Raw genomic sequence first — 17,228 nt, forward strand, 5'->3', positions numbered from 1 at the left:
CTGTGTTTTCACTCTGTCTCATGGAGAATTTACTTTTGTTCTTTTTTGTTTTGTTGGTCTGAGATACTTGAAGTATGAATTGCTGGGGGGATATGGGTGTGTGTGTGTGTGTGTGTGTGTGTGTGTGTGTGTGTGTAAACAATTGCAATATTAAAAACAAAGTTGAATAAGCCTTAAGCCTAAAAGTTGCTACCTGGCCCCTTTGTTTCTTATTGGATATATTGTGAGATGCTGTCTCCACCTGGTAACTGTCTCCTCCTGGTTGCACATTTCAGATCTGTCTGTACCTTCTTGTTAGTCAGGATAATCAGCAGTGAGCTGATGGCCGAGTAGCAGGAATCAAGGAACATCCGGGCATCAATGAGGCTCAGTGAGACAGGGTACATACAGAGGGTATAGACCCAGAAGAGGCTGTCCAGCCCAAAACAGAGAAGGTTCATGATTAACGGCCACCACGGCTTTGGCTGCCTGGATTTCCACGTGCTTTGTGTGCAGCCCCAACAGATGTTTTGCCTGCTTCCCGTGCTGATAAAACATGGAGAGAAGGTAGCAGCTGGAAAGAGTCATGATTCCCAGGAAGAACAAGTCCCGAGTGACAGACACCGACCCATTTCCTAAGTACAAAAGGCGGCTGGGGAAAACCATGCAGCAGAAGTTGTACACCACTGTGTGGCTTTTGATGATTGAGGAGTTTGCAGCATCCTGGGAGGAGGAATAAGCCAGGTGGGTCCTGCACACAAAAAGGTTGAAGCACCAAAAGGAAATCATAACTGAAGAGAGATTTTTCAGCAGGTTCTCTCTCAAGTGCAACCATTTGCAAGGAGATGGGACAATGAGGATACACTGGAAACAGCCCAGCAGGGAGGTGATGCAAATGCTCATGGCTCTGCCCACGCAGTAAATATAGAGGGTAATTTTGCAGACCAGGTCATTGTATGTGTTCTGAAGCCTAAAGTTTTTGAGGGTAATGGGGATCCCTTGGGTCAGGATAACCAGGAGGTTGGAGAGCGCAAGGTTGCTCAGTATAATTTCAGAGGGCATGACTTTTCTGTGGCATATTAACATGTAGATGAAGGCATTTGGTATTGGAATTCTACAGGCCACTTCCCTCAGATCCCACTGAGGAATACACTGCACCATCTACTCAGGACACTCCCTACACTAACACCGGAACAAATCAACATACCCTCAGAGCCCCGACCAGGGTTATTCTATTCTATCTACTACCCAAGATCTATCTACTACCCTACTATCCAAGAATCCTGGACACCCCATCATCTGGGGCATTGGTACTCTCACTGAAGGACTGTCTGGATATGTGGACTCTCTACTCACACCCTATGCCACCAGCACTCCCAGCTATCTCCGTGACACCACCAATATCCTGAGGAAACTACAATGCATTGGTGACCTTCCAGAAAACACCATCCTAGCCACCATGGATGTAGAGGCTCTCTACACAAACATCCCACACATAGATGGAATACAAGCTGTCAGAAACAGTATCCCTGATGATGCCACAGCACAACTGGCTGCTGAGCTCTGTGCCTTTATCCTCACACACAACTATTTCAAATTTGATGACAATCTATATCTCCAGATCAGTGGCACCGCTATGGGCACCCGCATGGCCCCACAATATGCCAATATTTTTATGGCTGACCTGGAACAATGCTTCCTCAGCTCTCGTCCACTCATGCCTCTTCTCTACCTACGCTACATTGATGACATCTTCATCATCTGGACCCATGGGAAGGAGACTCTGGAAAAATTCCACCACGATTTCAACAGCTTCCACTCCACCATCAACCTCATCCTGGACCAATCTACATGGGAGGTCCACTTCCTAGACACCACGGTGCAAATAAGTGATGGTCACGTTTACACCACCCTATACCGAAAGCCTACCGACCGCTATGCCTACCTTCATGCCTCCAGCTTCCATCCTGGGCATATCACACAATCCATTGTCTACAGCCAAGCACTGAGGTACAACTGCTGCTGCTTTAACCCCTCAGACAGAGACCAACACCTACAAAATCTCCACCAAGCATTCTCAAAACTACAATACCCACGCCAGGAAATAAGGAAACAGATCAACAGAGCCAGACGTGTACCCAGAAGCCTCCTACTGCAAGATAAACCCAAGAAAGAAACCAACAGGACTCCACTGGCCATCACATACAGTGCCCAGCTAAAACCCCTCCAACGCATCATCAGGGATCTACAACCCATCCTGGACAATGATCCCACACTTTCACAGGCCTTGGGTGGCAGGCCAGTCCTCGCCCACAGACAACCTGCCAACCTGAATCATATTCTCACCAGTAACTACACACCGCACCATAGGAACTCTAGCTCAGGAACCAATCCATGCAACAAACCTCGATGCCAACTCTGCCCACATATCTACACCAGTGACACCATCACAGGACCTAACCAGATCAGCCACATCATCACAGGTTCATTCACCTGCATGTCCACCAATGTAATATACGCCATCATATGCCAGCAATGCCCCTCTGCTATGTACCTTGGCCAAACTGGACAGTCTCAACAGAAAAGGATAAATGGACACAAATCAGATATTAGGAATGGCAATATACAAAAACCTGTAGGAGAACACTTCAGCCTCCCTGGCCACACTATAGCAGATCTTAAGGTGGCCGTCCTGCAGCAAAAAAACTTCAGGACCAGACTTCAAAGAGAAACTGCTGAGCTTCAGTTCATCTGCAAATTTGACACCATCAGCTCAGGATTAAACAAAGACTGTGAATGGCTTGCCAACTACAAAACCAGTTTCTCCTCCCTTGGTTTTCACACCTTAACTGCTAGAACAGGGCCTCATCCTCCCTGATTGAAATAACCTCGTTATCTCTAGCTTGCTTGCATATCTATACCTGCCCCTGGAAATTTCCACTACATGCATCCGACGAAATGGGTATTCACCCACGAAAGCTCATGCTCCAAAACGTCTGGATCTGTATATTCTGCAAAGCAAAGACAATGTGCATTAGAAATGGTATGTACATTAGAAACTGGTGAGTTTCAGGTCATATAATGTACTTGCAAAATGTGTGTCTTTAATGCCGTCTAACATTTGGGCCAATCTAAGAAAACAACCTACTAATGCTACCAGTTAGTGAAGTTACTCCTTTAGCTCAGCTGTTAAAAGCTTGTGTTGTGGTAGGTTCTAGATTCAAACCCAGATTCTGATCTTCAGAGGTGTCATTACCTACTGATTGCTAGGACATATTTTGACCTTCTTAAAGATTGTCATCGAATAATGGGCTCAGGTATCACTAGCCATGTCCAAGTTGTGAGGGAAAGAGCACCAAGGACCATCCTGCAAAAGCAAATATACAAAGCTCAGTCACAAACTTGTACTCCATGTGCTCCTTTGATGGTTGTTCAACAGCCTATATGAAAAGGCTTGTTGGTCTGAGGCTTTTTCTTAGTGAACAAGTGTTAGAATTAATTTTTACTGGTCACAAACCAACTGGCAAAATTAATGAATGCTATCTACATGTAGGTCTTTACACAGTGCCAATCGGTACAGTGTTTATGCACTGAATCCGTTTATAAATGCTACTTATTATTGATACGTAAATATAGCACTTTACAAGCTAAATTCACATAATACCCCCAAAAGAGGCAGGTAAATATTATTGTCCTTATTTTACATATGGGGAAATGAAGCAGAGGGCTGAAATGACTTGTCCATAGCTATAAAGCAAGTCTCGGATAGAGGAGGTAGGAAAACCTTCCAACTCCTACATCTTCACTCATTCCTCCAGACCATGCTGAATCATACTGACAGGAATTTCTGCACAAAGGAGTGTTTTCATTCAAGCTAATAGCAAGTTTGTTTGCACAGCTGCCAAAGATTTTGCATCCATGTAAGCCCTCTCTCCATAACGAAACATTTTCAGAAGTGGATGATCAATTAGATTCTGTAAGATCTGAAAACTTGTAAGACACTGTCTGAAATTGATTGTATTTATGGATTAAGATGTAGCATCTGATGAGTAAGGTAAGAAGTTCCAGAACAGATATGAGAAGAATGCACTCTCTGTAAAATCATTGCAATGAAAGCCTGCTTCTTCTTCGAGTGATTGCTCATATCCATTCCAGGTAGGTGTACGCGCCGCGCGTGCACGTTTGCCGGAAACTTTTTACCCTAGCAACTCCAGTGGGCCGGCAGGTCGCCCCCTAGAGTGGCGCCACTATGGCACCAGATATATACCCCTGCCAGCCCGCCCGCTTCTCAGTTCCTTCTTACCGCCGTGTCGGTTGCTGGAACTGTGGAGTGCGGCTTGCTGTCCTCCACATACCTAGCTCTCCTGTGCTCTGTTCGTAGTCATAGTTGTAAATAGTTCATAGATAGTTCATAGCTAGTTGTGTATTATATATAGTTGTTTAACTTGCTTGCGGGTGGGCATTGCCCTCCCCGGCACCCAGCACCGGGCTCATGCCTGGCTCGCCGGGCTTCAAGCAGTGCTCGGCATGCAAGAAGCCGATGCCTACTAGCGATCCCCACGACGCGTGCCTCAAGTGCCTGGGGGAATCGCACATCAGTGAAAAGTGCCGTATTTGCAAGGCCTTTAAGCCTCGCACGAAGAAGGAGAGGGATCAAAGACTCCGCACTCTCCTCATGGAAGCGGCACTGACTCCGGCACCGGCGGCGCAGTCAGCCAGCCACCAGGACCCAGAGCTCCCTCCAGTGACGGAGGTGCAGCCCCAGATAGAACCCCCCGTGGACACTCTGTTGCCGGGGGTTTCCTCGTCGTCTTCACCGGATGAGGCAGTGGCGGGTACCTCGTCCTCCAGCCCTCCCCCGCTAGATCTTAGGGCACACCAGGACCTCCTCCGACGTGTGGCACAGAACCTGGACTTGCAAGCAGAGGAGGTCCCTGAAATCGAGGACCCGGTGGTGAGCATCCTCTCTGCTGATGCGCCCACCAGAGTGGCCCTGCCCTTTATAAAAACAATCCAGGCCAACGCAGCTAATATCTGGCAGTCACCGGCCTCCATCCCTCTGACCGCTCGAGGGGTGGAAAGGAAGTACATGGCCCCCTCGAAGGGCTATGAATACCTGTACGTTCACCCGACACCCTGCTCACTGGTGGTCCAGTCGGTGAACGACAGGGAGCGCCACGGTCAAGAGGCCCCAGCGCCCAAGTCGAAGGAGGCGAGACGAATGGACCTCCTGGGCCGCAAGGTCTATTCGGCGGGGGCACTACAGCTCAGGGTCTCCAATCAGCAGGCCCTCCTTAGCCGCTACTCCTTCAACTCGTGGGTAGCGGAGGGGAAATTCGCAGAGCTCTTGCCACAGGACGCCCACCAGGAGTTTACTACCATCCTGGATGAGGGCAAGAAAGTAGCGAGGACATCGCTACAAGCCTCTTTAGATGCTGCGGACTCGGCCGCTCAGACCCTGGCCTCGGGGCTCACGATGCGCCGAATTTCCTGGCTGCAGGTCTCTGGCCTTCCACCGGAGCTCCAACATACTATCCAGGACCTCCCCTTCGAAGGCCAGGGCCTGTTTTCAGCGAAAACAGACCCCAGACTAAAGGACCTTAAGGATAATAGGGTCATAATACGGTCGCTGGGGATGCATACGCCTGCGACACAGCGCAGGCCATTCCGGCAGCAGAACCAACAGCAGCAGCGTCGGTCGTATCCTCAGTTCCGTCCGCGGCAGGACCTCACTAGGCGCCGCGGCAGGAACAACCGACGCAGACAGTCCGGTGGCCAAACGGGGCAGAACCAAGGCTCCGCCAAGGCCCCTCCTGGACTTAAGCCTTCATTTTGAAGGTGCGCCCGAGGGCGCAGTACCAGTTTCCCCTCCGGATCCTTCCCCGCAGTTTTCCAACCGTCTTTCTTTTTTCCTCCCGGCATGGACCCGAATAACATCGGACCGTTGGGTCTTGCGTACGGTGCAGGCCGGTTATCGCCTGCAGTTTTCTTTGCCTCCCCCCCCTCCACCACCATCCTCGTCCCTCTTCAGGGACCCCTCTCACGAGCAATTCCTCCGTCAGGAGGTGCACACGCTCCTCGTCAAGGGAGCCATAGAGGAGATTCCGGAGTGTGAGAAGGGCAAGGGGTTTTATTCCCGCTACTTTCTAATCCCCAAGTCCAAGGGCGGCCTCAGGCCCATCCTCGACCTGCGGGAACTCAACAAGTATATGGTGAAGTTGAAGTTCCGTATGGTATCCCTTGGAAGCATCATCCCATCCCTGGATCCCGGAGACTGGTACGCCGCCCTCGACATGCAGGACGCTTACTTCCACATCTCCATATCCCCCCAGCACAGGCGTTTCCTCCGCTTTGTGGTTGACCGCCGACATTATCAATTTGCGGTCCTCCCGTTTGGCCTCTCTACAGCCCCGAGGGTGTTCACGAAATGCATGGCAGTCGTCGTTGCACACCTTCGACGTTGCCGCATTCACGTGTTTCCCTATCTCGACGACTGGCTGATCCGGGGCACATCGGAGCTGCAGGTCCGCGACCACGTCCGCAGGATCAGCACCCTCTTTGCTACCTTGGGCCTCGTGATCAACGTGGCCAAGTCTACTCTACTCACCACGCAGCGGATAGAGTTCATTGGGGCCGTTCTGGACTCTACCCTGGCCAGGGCCTTGCTACCCTTGCCCAGGTTCCAGTCGCTGTCGGCCATCATTCTGCGCTTGCAGGCGGCCCCGCTGACCTCTCTACGAACATGTCTGGCCCTCCTGGGCCATATGGCAGCCTGTACGTTCGTAACGGCGTATGCCCGACTCCACATGAGGCCTCTTCAATCTTGGCTCATCGCGCAGTACCGGCCGACCAGACATTCGTTGGACACAGTCGTAACCGTTCCTCAGAGGGTACTGGACTCCCTTCGGTGGTGGCTGGACCAGTCCATAGTCTGTGCGGGGCTCCCATTTCATCCGCCCCAGCCCTCGGCATCCCTGACTACGGACGCCTCAGATCTGGGCTGGGGGGCGCACTGCGGCGCCCAGAGAACTCAGGGCTGTGGACCCCTCAGGAGATGGACTTCCACATCAACATACAAGAGTTGAGGGCGGTCCGTCTTGCTTGTCAAGCGTTTGTCCATCTCCTTCAAGGTCGTTGTATCGCGGTGTTCACCGACAACACGACGACCATGTTTTACATCAACAAGCAGGGCGGCACCAGATCCTCTCCGCTATGTCTCGAGGCGATGCATCTCTGGGAGTTTAGAATAGCCCATGCCATTCACCTTTCCGCCTCCTATCTCCCGGGAGTGCGGAACACTCTAGCGGATCGACTGAGCAGATCCTTCCGCTCGCACGAGTGGTCCCTCAGTCCGGACGTCGCCCTCTCGCTCTTCCAGAGGTGAGGTCGTCCCCGGATGGACCTCTTCACGTCCAGGGAGAACAGGAAGTGTCGAGCATTCTGCTCCTTCCAGGGTCGGGAGCCAGGGTCTATAGCAGATGCCTTCCTGATCCCATGGGCAACCCACCTGTTTTACGCGTTCCCTCCCGTTCCGCTGATACACAGGGTTCTCCTCAAGGTGCGCAGAGACAGAGCCCGGATGATTCTCATAGCTCCAGGATGGGCCAGACAGCATTGGTACCCCATGTTGCTGGACCTCTCAGTAGCCAACCCAGTTGCCCTGCCCCTACATCTGGACCTGATCACCCAGGACCACGGCAGGCTCTGTCACCCGGACCTTCCGTCTCTGCACCTTACGGCATGGCTCCTGCATGGTTGACAGGCTCCGAGCTACGCTGCTCTACCCCGGTTCAGGAGGTTCTCCTGGGCAGTAGAAAGCCTTCCACCAGGGCTACTTACTCGGCTAAGTGGAAGCGTTTTTCCTGTTGGTGTTCGGAGAAAGGTCTTCTCCCTATGGAGACTCCCATCACCACTATTCTAGACTACATCTGGTCCCTCAAGGCCCAGGGTCAGGCGTTGTCGTCCCTCCGGGTCCACCTAGCGGCCATCTCCGCGTTTCATCCTGGGGTGGAGGGGTGTTCTGTCTTCTCCCACCCTATGGTGGCGAGATTCCTGAAGGGACTGGAGCATCTCTATCCACAGATCCGCCCTCCTGCCCCTTCATGGGACCTCAACCTGGTCCTAACTCGGCTCATGGGTCCTCCATTCGAGCCATTAGCCACTTGCTTCCTGCTCTATCTCTCGTGGAAGACCGCCTTCCTAGTGGCCATCACCTCAGCTAGACGGGTGTCAGAACTACGGGCCCTCACAGTAGATCCCCCGTATACGGTCTTCCATAAAGACAAGGTGCAGCTGAGACCACACCCTGCCTTTCTTCCCAAGGTGGTCTCAGCTTTCCACATTAACCAGGAGATCTTCCTCCCCGTCTTTTTCCCAAAGCCCCATTCGTCCCGCAGGGAGCAGCAGCTCCACTCGCTAGATGTCCGTCGGGCGCTGGCATTTTATGTGGACAGAACCAAACCGTTCCGCAAGTCCCCCCAGTTATTCGTGGCGGTAGCGGACCAGGTTAAGGGGCTACCGGTTTCCTCGCATAGGATATCTTCCTGGGTTACCTCCTGCATCAGGACCTGCTACGACCTGGCCCACGTTCCGACGGGCCATGTGACTGCTCACTCCACCAGAGCACAGGCATCATCGCTGGCTTTCCTTGCCCGTGTGCCAATCCAAGAGATTTGTAGGGCGGCGACCTGGTCATCGGTCCACACGTTCGCTTCCCATTACGCCCTGGCTCAGCAGTCCAGAGATGATGCGGCCTTTGGCTCTGCAGTACTCCAGGCCGCGACCTCTCACTCCGACCCCACCGCCTAGGTAAGGCTTGGGATTCACCTACCTGGAATGGATATGAGCAATCACTCGAAGAAGAAAAGACGGTTACTCACCGTTGTAACTGTTGTTCTTCGAGATGTGTTGCTCATATCCATTCCACACCCGCCCTCCTTCCCCACTGTCAGAGTAGCCGGCAAGAAGGAACTGAGGAGCGGGCGGGCCGGCAGGGGTATATATCTGGTGCCATAGTGGCGCCACTCAAGGGGGCGACCTGCCAGCCCACTGGAGTTGCTAGGGTAAAAAGTTTCCGGCAAACATGCACGCGCGGCGCGTACACCTACCTGAAATGGATATGAGCAACACATCTCGAAGAACAACAGTTACAGCGGTGAGTAACCGTCTTTTTCTGTTCACAGTTTCACTGAGACATAAAAACTGTCATCAGAAAAAACAAACAAACAAACAAACAAATCCCCAGATTGTTCCAAGGCTCCCAGTCCAGTTTCAGCATGAAATGCACTATTTTAATACATCTGCCTGTGTGCCTATTTCCAGCAGCATCAGTTTAGAAAAGGTTAATTCCAGAGATGGAGCAACTATAGCAGAGATAGCACACAAGCTGCTGAGGGTGTTCAGATCCCCGGGGGCAATAGGTTTTATAACAGTGATTTTCAGTTAATTCAACAGATTGCAAAAAAATAAAAAACAGAACTTGCGAAAAAATGGCATTTGAAAAATACTTCAAAAGTTTGCATACACACATACCTTGTGTGTTTGGGTCATTGGCCATTTAGAAGCAGGTACCTTGCAGCACACCGATTAGTGTACTGAGCATCTCATAAAAACCATATGCCAGGGGTGGTGTTCTTTATGTCCAGGAATACTGTACTTCTAATGATTCTTGTTTCTCAGTAAAGAAGATATATTTAGGACATTCTTATTTGGAGACTCCCACAAAATTAACAAAGTAATATTTTATAATTATAAGAGGGTATTGCTTTACCTACACAGCCAAGGTTCCTTTCCATCAAAGTGCATTTTACAGATTATTGGTGAAGAAATAATGAGACAAAGCAGTTATTTTACCATTATTGGAAAGAAGAATACATGTCTGTTTTTGAACTTCCAAGTAGTACAGACCTGGTTTGCCTCTCTTTGGTGAAAAGTGTTATTACCCTCAAACAAGAAAGTGGATATATATTTTTCCTTATCTTACGTCTGCTTTTAAAGGCCCAGTCAAAAAGTGCTTGAATTTCCTCACCTTGTGTTGAAGTCTGAGAACTGAGAGTACTTACCACCCAAGCATGACCAGGCCCTAATTTTTATAAGAATAAGCCAATAAAATATTTCCTATATAAAAACATTATTCAAAATGGTCAATGCACTTTAAATTAAAATAGACTACTAAGGGGAAATAGACACTGAAAACAAAGCCGGGGCAACAGTTACCAGTCGAACAGCATGTTCAATGAAAAAGGCAATATTTAAAATTATTCTACAATACCTGCATCTCCAGGAAATGATTCAAGACTTCTTGCTGCAATCTTGTCCCTTCGTTCTCATGAGTTCCAGCAGTGAGACTGAAGCTGGAACCAGACAGATTTCTCTTTATACTCCCCCCCGCTGCTGGTGTGTAATTCAGCTGGGAGTTGACATGCTTGAGATTAATCCCATATGTTCTAGTAGACATGCATGGGCTATGGGACATCCAGCATGGAATTGCAGAAGTCTGCTCTTCTTGAAACATCATAATACAGTTGGACAGTCTAAATTAGAATATGAAAACATCGAAAGCCACATGTAAATCTTCAGCATACTGGCAAAAGCCCAGGCATAGAGATGCAGTGTTTGTGAGTTATAGCAATAGAGCTATAGGTCTCTTAGTCTTTACATAGCTACTTTTAATTCCATGCCTTTGTGCTTTTGCTTATACAGATCACAATTCAGTGCACCAGCATAGACTGGCATGGTGAGAATCAGAGGCATGGACATTTCAAGATTCCCCCTCATGTACTGAGTGAAACCATAGAACAAAGCCCAGAAAAGGGAGCAGGGCTGGCTCTACCATTTTTGCTGTCCCAAGCAGAAAAAAAAAAAAAAAAAAAGCTGCCTGGACTGTGCTGCCCCAAGAATGGATGGAATGCTGCCCCTTAGCATGTGCCGCACCAGGCACATGCTTCCTCCACTGGTGCCTGGAGCTGGCCCTGACAGGGAGGAGACTAAAGACACAATGTGCTCCAGCAGAAACACAAAAGGAGATTCTGCAAGCCATCATGGGCATGGAAGTCTTGTTTAAACTGCTAATAGATGTTAGTCAAAGGACTAGCAGAAGAAGTGGTGTCAGAATTAGAAAAGAGACAGCACCTAAAAAACAATCTTCCTGTAATCCTTTTAACAGGTGGCTTTTGATGTTACACAAAAAATAATTCAAACTAGCCTGAGACTTAGTCCAGACTCTTAGGTTCCACTTTAGGTATAAAAACAGAAGAATTAATAGGAAAATTAGACATTACTTTCATCCTTAATCATAGCTGTTCATACCTATAGTGTCTCAGCATTAATGCACCGTGGTGTCTTATGGGAGATCCATGTTTAAACCTTCTGATATGGCCTTTGGATTTCTAGGTGAGACGATGCTGTGGCACAAAGACTTTATTCTTCAGTGTGCAGACTCAAAATGGTGAAAGCCAGGAGAAAATTACTTTATCTGAATTGGTTTGTCCATTGCTTCCATATGCTATGAATTGGAGGACATTTTTCCTTCCTGGGGACACCTCTGTGTCTATGTGGGATGCAACTGTGAATTTCTGTTGGATAAGTAGCTCTTTTCAGGTCCCTGTTTGTAGAATGAAAGTAACAGTAAATGATTAACTCTATTAGCAAAAGGACTCTGCTACAGATTTTGCATGTTCTCCTTAACCTTGGTCAATTAGATTCTGTGGACTACGTGGCAATCATTAATTTTAAAATATGCTTAGGGATTATGTAATTAGCTCCTAATAAACATACTGCTAATTAAGCTGTTCAGTGGTACATTTACTCTAAAGCTTAATTAGGTCTCTAAATAAATCTAGACAGAGTCTCTTCTGATGCAACTCTGATTTCACAGAGAGGCCCGTCTTCCTGGAGCATGCCATTACACGTGAGAGACACTTGTCTGTAAAGAACAGTAAAAGCTTGCACAGTTGTTTGTCTGGTTTTTGCAAGATACGTTTGTAATATGAATCAGTGCATTTAAGTTTCACTGAAGCTTGATCAAAGTCTCCAAGCTGTTCAATTAGAATATTTCATATAGAATTATTCAAAATGATCTTTGCTGGAGAAATTCTAACATTCATTTAAGTGTTCAAACTCTTGTGCAAAATGCAAAAATAGTTTTCAGTGTATGTGTTTGCATCCATCAGAAATCCATACACCATAGTCTGCCCTGAAACACTAGGGATACTGAATATGGGAAAGTTTGTTTTTCCTCTAGTACCTTTAAAGCTCCAGGCATCTCAAAGTGCTTTATAAAGTAGGGTGTTAAAGGCATGTGGCATGGAGATTATGTAGCCAATCAGGTAGTGTTGTTCTCTATAGTCACAAGGAATGCCAGTTAGGTCTCAGGATTTTTGAGTATTTTTAAAAGAAGTGCCATAAGGAACCATTAACTTTCAACTGGTCAGTGACCCAACAGAGACAGGAAGGGGTGAGTATTATACACGTTAGTGCCAATTTTAAATAAAAAAAATACTTTTAAACTTGTCAATTATCACTGCATCTTCCCTTATTCATTGGTATAACTGGAAAGCCAAAGGCTGTCTCTCCTCAGATAGCTGCATGTCCAAAGATAACTATTAAAGCTGAGCAAAACTTTCCGTCCCCCAGTTTGGTCAACCTTTTTGCAGTAAAAATGTTGATGCCTCTCAGTTTCTTGCAAAATATGTATTTTGTAGGATATTTAAAAAAAACACTCAAGATTTCCTCTGGATGGGAAAGGTAGTTGATCCACACGAGAGATGGTTGACTTCTCTGAGGCTAGTAGGTGGGAAACTTGGCAAGACAAGACGGAGGTTTGAGGGTCAGTATGGCCTCTCAGTGCCTTACTGCATTGGTATATATAAGTTTATGGATCTGCCCCTACCTCTGGGCCGGGTCCTTTATCTCAATGGGAAAGACTCATGATATTACACCTGGAGGCCCCATCTATAGGCCTAACCAAGGATGTCACTAAAAATGGCACTGGCATGATACAGATACCTGCCCCATGGAGCTTACAGTACTCAGATAGTGCCCTGCACCCTGAACACAGCCAGTTTGGGTTTGTGCCTAGACTGTTCCAACTCGAGTGACACCTGGCAGCAGATTTAGTTTACATTCCGCAGCTGCAACATGGGTGAAACGTATTTGACCGGCGGTCCAAGACACCTTCCCATCCCGCTTCTGTGTTGATAAGCTACTCATGTCCCCAATCACTGCATTACTCCTGTGAAAGTAACTTATTTCCCAAGTTGGTAATTCATGCTCAAAGTGAATGCTAATAGGAGGTATCAGCCAATTAGGAACCTAAAAGGGCCTTTCATTAGCTTTAGAGAAATTAAGTACTAATTATGGAGGTTTAAGTAGATGCCTTCTCCAGGGGCTAATTATGGTTCCATAATAAAGCAGAACTTGATGTTGTGCATCTGGGGAGGGAGGAGCTCATGAAATCTGAATGTTGTCTGCACTAGGGTAAGAAGTGAACAATGAGGAGCTTAAAAAATTAGTTCTTTAACTTTCTTCATGGAAGCTCCCCCACTGCCTTGGAGAGCAGCACCGCTGGGGAAGCATCTCAGTGGCCAGGAAAATGTAAATAATGTCAACCCACAGGCAAGGACAATTCAGGTCAGTCAATGCTGTATTCCTAACAGAGGCTCACGTGAGCTACTTGAAACATGGCTCTTGGCAACACTTTCACTAGCTGTCTCTAAAAGTCCAAGCAGGAGGGCCAGAGAGAGGAACTGTTGCATGAGCTCCATAAAGCCAGCAAGGGACAGAATCCAGAGCATTTCGGGGTAGATTGTACCTTTAGGCACAACCCTGAGCAAATGGTGGTCTATGAGTTGCACCATTCCAGCAGTAGCCGGAGAAGGCACTGTGCCACCAGTGCTGCTCTGAGGTATACTTCCCTCCACCACGCTCTTCCTGCTCTTAGAGAGGAGGTTGAGTGTTGGGGTTAAGATGCCGCAGCCTTTGAAAGGATGCAGCTTACTGTCTTCAGCCCCCATTCCTGGCCAGTGAGTGATGGGACAGGATCTATCCCACCTCTCACTCCCTGTCCCTCTACTGACAGTCAGGAGTATCTAGAGGGGGAAGGGCTGTGCTTTGTACCAGATTCTGACCTAAGATCCAGGTAAAAGCTAACATTCTAAAGAGGAGATGAGTTTACTTTTGGGAGGAGGGGGGAAAACAAACTATTGCTGGTTTCCCAGCAGTCACTATTCGGAACACAGAGTAATTTCGATGTGTTTTCATTGTCTGACCAGAGCTCGATAATCCTTGATCACTGAGGTGGTGAATAATAAACATGTTGACTCATGCCATCATTGTCCTCAGGTGCACACGGGCCAGGATACACATTGTTTCCTATGTGTAACAGCCTTGTTTGTAAGCCCTATGATGCCTAAGCCTAAAATTTGTCACAGCATGAGTACAACCCAGGAGGTGGCAATGCAATGATTAAATGCTTTAAGCCTCTGGTATTTTCTAAATAGGATAGATCATGGGAGTGAATTCTACAGTCATGAACATGCTGTTTTATCTTCACTCCAATACATGTGAACGTGTATCCACGGGATTCTACGCTGAACTGCTGACCTCATTCTCAATAGAACCTTTTTGTCAGTGGCCATGATTATAAACAGAATAAGAGCATATCAGGAACCAAACAAACAAACCCTCATCTGCAGCTGGTCTATCTGAGGCATAGAGGGGATCCGTGTCAACACCAAAACAAAAACACTCACGCGCAGCAGCAGGATACAGAGACCAGGCTTCTTCAGTTTCTGCTGGATTCTCCATGCTTCATTCAGAGGTTCTGAAGGCTCGTGCCTGTTGCCTGCAGTGAAACTGAATGGGAACAGTAAGGAAAACAAAGTGCTATTTGTGTACATCTTCCGAAGCAATTTTAAGCCTCAGGTTATGCTCTGTCCAAAACAGGTAATTTTTTCTGAATGCATTCACCATTATCAGCTCACACAACAAGGAATCCTTTTGACCCAGGATTAAAGTTAAAGTCTGAAAACTTATGTAAAAATTTAGACCAGTGTCTATTTTAGTTTCCAAGCCATGATCGAGGTCAACTGCCATTATGCTCACTTTGCAGACATTAATTAAATATAATCCGCATACTGTGCACAAACATAGCAAGCCTTTTTATCATTACGTGTCTCCCTTCTTTCTCACTGACAATCACTTGCCATTGCCTTCTTGATAAAATGTAAAGTCAAATCAGGCACATATTAAATATTATTTACTTGTCAACCTCACTTACCAAAACCTCCTGGTTTGCTAGGATGTGTCTTCTGGAGAGTTATCCAGACAATATAAAATATACGCTGTATCAAGTGCAATCTGTTTATAATATACATCGATGGATTGGAGCATCATCAGTAAGTACTGGCAGTGTGGGATAATATGATGGATAACCTGGAATCCTAAAAATTAGAGATGGAAAAGATCTAAAAGGGTCCTTTTAGCCATCTCCATGTTATGGGCAAGGGTCAAAGCTGTGCAGGTTTCTTGAAACAAAGATGCATGATTTAGAAAACTTTTGCACATAGGCTATATAATAGGTCTGAAGCGGCTAATTTGAGGCTGATATCCATCTACAAAAGGACAATGTATAAACTCCGTGTCAACTGAAAGGTTTTAATCCCTAATTTTTTTGAAAATTAGAGATTTTAAATAGCCCAGGAGTCTGGAATAACTGATCGGCTGAGAATTTATATGTGCTTCCCCTTCTAGGAATGGGAACACATTCCAAACCTAACACTGTAATAGAGACACACTCAGCAATACACAGGAGCCTACAATTGTAACACATTTACATGAAAGAGTCACCTGTCAACTTGCATTCTTTCGAACGACCACTAACAATTATATGGATTAGTGCCCAATTAGCAAAAGGAAGATGTGTCAAAGTGGTTTACGGGGAATCTATAGACATTTTGCTAAATGCAGCATGTAGATCAGCACCTGTGAAGAGCCTGCATATGCCTTTGAAGACAGAAATTACCTCACAGTCATATTTCAATGTCACCATGTCTATTTATTTCTTCTCCTTCCCGACCAGAGAGTGAACCTCCTACCCACTATTTTAAATTGACCTCTGCCCTGATCACATTGACACCAGCAAGATGATACCTCTCAACACCGTGGTTACAATACTGGCATTCATATACAGTACTGGTTTTTGCAATTTATTGAAATGTCAGAAATGTAATTATGATTTGAGTTATATTCCCGACTCTGCTATTGAATGTAACATTGGGAGAGTCACTTCTCCTATCTGATTTGTTTAAGAAAAGGGATAACACATAGATGATGCAAAACTTAATGGGAGTTGTGAATTATATTGTGGTCTTATACATGACTGGATGCTTTGTCAGCAGGAGGATTTGGTATCTGCCTCTCAGGATATTTTCTTTTTTTCTTTGCTGATTCAGAACAAGTTTATCCTGCTGGATGCTGCATGTTCCACTGACAAAAGTTTTAAATAATAATAATAAAAATCCTTAAAAACAAAAATAAAACAAACTCCCTCCACCCCCACCCACAACATTTCATTGTCTCCTTAGGGTGACAGGTTTGTCTCACTTCACAACGTTTTAGATAGAAACTACCGATTCACTGCTTTGTCTACAAAATCTCACTTTAGAACTTCAGAAAACACAAAAACGTGTATGTAATATTAGTAGTGGCTTTAGCGCCCTGGCCCAGATCACGTGGCTGGAGCCACGAAATGAGTTCTCAGACCCCAACTCACTATTTCCCTGCATCTTTATCCCAATGGAAAGTGGAGGCAGAGTGGATTTTAAATGCTACCGTTAGATTTATACCGTTGAACTGGTATAAATGACAAGACAAGGTGCAAGCCCCCTCAGTTTCTTATTAGCACTGTACGTCAGATCCTTGTTACACAGGGCATCTTAAATTTCAAAGGTTTCCCTGAAAACAAATATCCTGTAACATTATCAGCTCCAAATAAGACAACATATAACGGGACCAATAAGAATAAGCAACTGATACAATTGATAGCACAACAGAAATAGAATAGGCTATGCCTGATCCTATGCAAATTCTTTTTAACCTTTCTGCAAAAGTATGTTCAAGAAAAAAAATATGTACTGGTATTTTCCAGTATTTATGTTGAACTGTTGCCAGAGTGTCCCACTAGGAGCAGCAGGGTGTTGATTAAGAAATGAAGCAGGATTTACATTGGAGACCACTAGTACTTTTGCATG

General features: G+C 46.6%; 1 protein-coding gene across 1 annotated transcript; it reads right to left on the bottom strand.

Annotated features, from left to right (window-relative positions):
* Positions 1-209: 209 nt before the first annotated feature.
* Positions 210-14,784, bottom strand: LOC127051412 (olfactory receptor class A-like protein 1). Its single transcript, XM_050953673.1, is given in 3 exon segments — positions 210-447; positions 449-1,103; positions 14,730-14,784. Coding segments are annotated over 3 exon segments (948 nt in total).
* Positions 14,785-17,228: the final 2,444 nt, after the last annotated feature.

The sequence above is a fragment of the Gopherus flavomarginatus genome, chromosome 5 (assembly GCF_025201925.1).
Source record: "Gopherus flavomarginatus isolate rGopFla2 chromosome 5, rGopFla2.mat.asm, whole genome shotgun sequence".
Classification (NCBI taxonomy): domain Eukaryota; kingdom Metazoa; phylum Chordata; order Testudines; family Testudinidae; genus Gopherus; species Gopherus flavomarginatus.